Source organism: Manacus candei, unplaced genomic scaffold, assembly GCF_025592945.1.
Source record: "Manacus candei isolate 608988 ecotype Guabito, Panama unplaced genomic scaffold, ASM2559294v1 h1tg000377c, whole genome shotgun sequence".
In the NCBI taxonomy this organism is placed as follows: domain Eukaryota; kingdom Metazoa; phylum Chordata; class Aves; order Passeriformes; family Pipridae; genus Manacus; species Manacus candei.
Window position 1 is genome coordinate 45,001 of NW_026138425.1, and position 5,000 is coordinate 50,000.

The 5,000-nt window shown below is 72.2% G+C and overlaps 2 protein-coding genes across 2 annotated transcripts in view; both read left to right on the forward strand.

Annotated features, from left to right (window-relative positions):
* Nucleotides 1-789, forward strand: part of LOC127465391 (collagen alpha-1(III) chain-like) — a 5,592-nt gene extending 4,803 nt beyond the window's left edge. The window contains exon 5 of the mRNA XM_051775880.1: nucleotides 1-789. This exon is cut by the window's left edge and continues 978 nt beyond it. Coding sequence (XP_051631840.1) covers nucleotides 1-789 — 789 coding nt within the window.
* The window catches only part of LOC127465393 (serine/arginine repetitive matrix protein 1-like), a 36,934-nt gene that overhangs the window by 14,952 nt on the left and 16,982 nt on the right, over nucleotides 1-5,000 (forward strand). Inside the window, exons 2-3 of the mRNA XM_051775882.1 lie at nucleotides 1,526-1,811; nucleotides 2,696-2,799. The gene's annotated coding sequence lies outside the window, so the exon portion shown is untranslated. The remainder of the gene's footprint in view (nucleotides 1-1,525; nucleotides 1,812-2,695; nucleotides 2,800-5,000) is intronic.

Genomic DNA, 5,000 nt, shown 5'->3' on the forward strand with positions numbered 1-5,000 from the left:
TCTCGCTCTGCCGGCGCGGCCGCCGGCCACACCCTGGCCGGCTGGCGCCGCCGCCTTCGGCCCGCTGGGCGGGTCCCCGGCTTAGGGCCGAGGAAGGGGGGACGAACAAAAGAGGCGAGGCGCGCCCAGGGAAGCGCCGCCTCGCCCGACAACGGGCAGTCCCGTCACCGAGCCCCTCCGGCAACCGACCGGGCCCAGGCAAGGCCGCACGCCCACCGCCAGTCCCCGGCACGCCGCCGGCACCGCTGCCGCCGTCAGCCGAGGACAGGGCGCCGCCACCCAGGCCCAGACCATCTTCGGGGCTCTCGGGAGGCGGCCGGGCAAAAGAAGCCCACGCGGGCTCCACCCTTCCAGCCCCGGCCGCCAACTGCCCGCAACAATGCCCGCCGCCACCGCACGACGGGCGCCGGCTTAGGGCCGGCGCATGGGAAGGACGAGACGACGCCGCCTCGCCGCCCTCGCACACCACCGCCTTCGCCCGGGGCCCTCGGGGAGCCGGCAGCCGCCACCGGCTCGGGCTGGACGCTGCTGGGCCCCCGCGGGCCCCCCTCGGCCGTCCCAGTCCCGCAACTCCCTTGGCTGCGCTTTCGCGCTCGGCTCTCGTCTTCCTTTCCCGTCATCGGACCCGCCCCAGGAAGCCGGCCGAGTGCCCCGCGGCTTTCTCGCCGGCCTTCCTGCCGCTCGTGGGGTTGGCCGGCCCGTGGCACGCGCCGAAGGCCGCGCTCGGCAGCAGACGCGGAAGAAAAGGGGCCCTCGGAACCCGCGCTGCTAGACAACCCCTGCCCATAGTACGGACAGACGCGTCCTGGCCCGGCCGGGTCGCCAAAGCGGCTCGAGGCTCCTCAGCGGGGAGGCGCGCGAGAGCAGGCCGCCTCTCACCTCGACCTAACTGGAGGCGGCGCCCGACAGCGACCCCTTGGCCGACTTCCGGGGCCGGCCGCGACAACACGTCTACCCCGAAAATGCCGCCAGGCGCCTAAGTCCCGCCGGAGCCGGGTAGACCTGGTGGCCCGGAGCCGGGACGCCGGCGGGGCGCAGGCCGGCGTCTGCGGCCGCGGCGGCCGGATCGGCCGGTCCCGGAACCGGGTAGACCTGATGCTCGCCAGCCCCGGAACCGGGTAGACCTGATGCTCGCCAGCATCCGGCGGGGCACGAGGCCGCTCGGCCCCGCTCGACTGGGGAAACGGGTCGACCCCAAAAACCGGGACAACAGGTCTACCCGCCGAGCACGGACAACAGGTCTACCCGCCGGGCTCGGACACCAGGTCTACCCGCCGGGCTCGGACAAAAGGTCTACCCGCCGGGTCCCGACAAAAGGTCTACCCGCCGGGCTCGGACACCAGGTCTACCCGCCCGACTCGGACACCAGGTCTACCCGCCGAGCACGGAACACCGGTCTACCCGCCGGGCTCGGACAGCAGGTCTACCCACCGGGTTCGGACAACAGGTCTACCCGCACGGCACGGAACACCGGTCTACCCGCCGGGTTCGGACACCAGGCCTACCCGCCCGAGTCGGACACCAGGTCTACCCGCACGGCACGGACAACACGTCTACCCGCCGGGTTTAGGCAACAGGTCTACCCACCCGGCTCGCGCACAGGGTCTACCCGCCCGACTCGGACACCAGGTCTACCCGCCCAGCATGGACAACAGGTCTACCCGCCGGGCTCGGGCACCAGGTCTACCCGCCCGGCTCGGACACCAGGTCTACCCGCCGAGCTCGGACAACAGGTCTTCCCACCGGGCTCGGACACCAGGTCTACCCGCCGGGCTCGGACAAAAGGTCTACCCGCCCGGTTCGGACACCAGGTCTACCCGCCGGGCTCGGACAAAAGGTCTACCCGCCCGGTTCGGACACCAGGTCTACCCGCCGGGCTCGGACACCAGGTCTACCCGCCCAGCATGGACACCAGGTCTACCCGCCGGGCTCGGACACCAGGTCTACCCGCCCGACTCGGACACCAGGTCTACCCGCCGGGCACGGACAACAGGTCTACCCGCCGGGCTCGGACAAAAGGTCTACCCGCCGGGCTCGGACAAAAGGTCTACCCGCCCGACTCGGACATCAGGTCTACCCGCCCAGCATGGACAACAGGTCTACCCGCCGGGCTCGGACACCAGGTCTACCCGCCCGGCTCGGACAACAGGTCTACCCGCCGAGCTCGGACAAAAGGTCTACCCGCCCAGCTCGGACAACAGGTCTACCCGCCGGGCTCGGACAAAAGGTCTACCCGCCGGGCTCGGACACCAGGTCTACCCGCCCGGCTCGGACACCAGGTCTACCCGCCGAGCTCGGACAACAGGTCTTCCCGCCGGGCTCGGACACCAGGTCTACCCGCCGGGCTCGGACAAAAGGTCTACCCGCCCGGTTCGGACACCAGGTCTACCCGCCGGGCTCGGACAAAAGGTCTACCCGCCCGGTTCGGACACCAGGTCTACCCGCCGGGCTCGGACACCAGGTCTACCCGCCCAGCATGGACACCAGGTCTACCCGCCGGGCTCGGACACCAGGTCTACCCGCCCGACTCGGACACCAGCTCTACCCGCCGGGCACGGACAACAGGTCTACCCGCCGGGCTCGGACAAAAGGTCTACCCGCCCGACTCGGACACCAGGTCTACCCGCCCGGCTCGGACAACAGGTCTACCCGCCGAGCTCGGACAAAAGGTCTACCCGCCCAGCTCGGACAACAGGTCTACCCGCCGGGCTCGGACAAAAGGTCTACCCGCCGGGCTCGGACACCAGGTCTACCCGCCGGGCTCGGACACCAGGTCTACCCGCCGGGCTCGGACAAAAGGTCTACCCGCCCAGCTCGGACACCAGGTCTACCAGCCCGACTCGGACACCAGGTCTACCCGCCGGGCACGGACAACAGGTCTACCCGCCGGGCTCGGACAAAAGGTCTACCCGCCGGAGTCGGACACCACGTCTACCCGTCGGGCTCGGAACGCAACTCTACCCGCCGGCACCCCCGCCGCCGAGCCCAGTCGGCCGCCGCCCTGCCACCTTAAGAGAGTCCCAGCTACTCCCCCTTTTTACCCACGCCGCAGACAACGCCCTTTCTTTCCCACTCGGAGCCCCGGGCAGAAACGGTGGCGCCTCGGCGTCCGCCGAGGGCCTCGGCTAAGCGCTTGGAACCCGCTCGAGCCGCCCGACTCGGAGAGCGCGTCGAGCCGACGAGCCCGGAAAACAGGTCTACCCGCTGCCCCGGGACACCGGCTCTACCCGCCGGCTTCGGACGAGGGCTCTACCCGCTGGGCACGGACGGCGACTCTACCCGCTGCGCACCTCTGCGGCCGAGCCGAGGCGGCGGCAGCCCTGCCACCCAGGCAGAGGCCCAGTTACTCCCCCCGTTTCCCCGCCCCGCAGAGAACGTCTCTTCTTTCACCCTCGGGGCAGGGGAAAGGCTGCTACGCTCGGAGCGCCGGGCAGAAACCGCAGCGCTAAGCCCCGAGACCGGCTCTAGCCGCTAGGCTCGGACACCGGCTCTTCCCGGCGGCGCCGAGGCGGCCGAGCCCGGTCGGCCGCAGCCGCGCCGCCTAAAGAGAATCCCAGTTACTCCCCCCGCTTCCCCGCCCCGCAGAGAGCGTCTCTTCTTTCACCCTCGGGGCAGGGGAAAGGCTGCTACGCTCGGAGCGCCGGCCAGAAACCGCAGCGCTAAGCCCCGAGACCGGCTCTAGCCGCTAGGCTCGGACACCGGCTCTTCCCGGCGGCGCCGAGGCGGCCGAGCCCGGTCGGCCGCAGCCGCGCCGCCTAAAGAGAGTCCCAGTTACTCCCCCCGCTTCCCCGCCCCGCAGAGAACGTCTCTTCTTTCACCCTCGGGGCAGGGGAAAGCCTTTACGCCGGAGAGCAAGTCTGCCGCAAAGGGCCACGGGAGATGGAGTCTCCGCAACAAGACCCCCGAGAGAGTACTCGACGGAGCATGCCCGCTGGAAGGACTCGCAAAGAACTGTGGGAAATCCGGGAGGTCAGGGCGGGGTCGGAAGGGCACGCCGGCGCGCCAATCGACGGATTTAGCGGCTGCACGCCGTCCGCTCGATCCGCGAATTCGGTGCCACGCTCCGAGCACCGGCCGCAAACAGGTCTACCCGCCGCCGGGCCGGGCCGGGCGGCGGCGCTCCGGCTCCAAGTCCGCTCGACGGCGGGAACAGGTCTACCCGCCACCGGGCCGAGCCGGGCGGCGGCGCCCCGGTTCCAAGTCCGCTCGCCGACGGGAACAGGTCTACCCACCACCGGGCCGGACGGCGGCGCCCCGGCTCCAAGTCCGCTCGACGGCGGGAACAGGTCTACCCGCCACCGGGCCGAGCCGGGCGGCGGCGCTCCGGCTCCAAGTCCGCTCGTCGGCGGGAACAGGTCTACCCGCCACCGGGCCGGGCCGGGCGGCGGCGCCGCGGCTCCAAGTCCGCTCGCCGACGCGAACAGGTCTACCCGCTTCCGGGCCGAGCCGGGCGGCGGCGCCCCGGCTCCAAGTCCGCTCGCCGACGCGAACAGGTCTACCCGCTTCCGGGCCGAGCCGGGCGGCGGCGCTCCGGCTCCAAGTGCGCTCGCCGACGGGAACAGGTCTACCCACCACCGGGCCGGGTGGCGGCGCTCCGGCTCCAAGTCCGCTCGCCGGCGGGAACAGGTCTACCCGCCACCGGGCCGAGCCGGGCGGCGGCGCCCCGGCTTAAAGTCCGCTCGCCGACGGGAACAGGTCTACCTGCCACCGGACCAGGCCGGCGGCGCCCCGGCTCCAAGTCCGCTCGACGGCGGGAACAGGTCTACCCGCCACCGGGCCGGGCCGGGCGGCGGCGCCGCGGCTCCAAGTCCGCTCGACGGCGGGAACAGGTCTACCCGCCACCGGGCCGGGCCGGGCGGCGGCGCCACGGTTCCAAGTCCGCTCGCCGACGGGAACAGGTCTACCCACCACCGGGCCGGACGGCGGCGCCCCGGCTCCAAGTCCGCTCGCCGACGCGAACAGGTCTACCCGCTTCCGGGCCGAGCCGGGCGGCGGCGCTC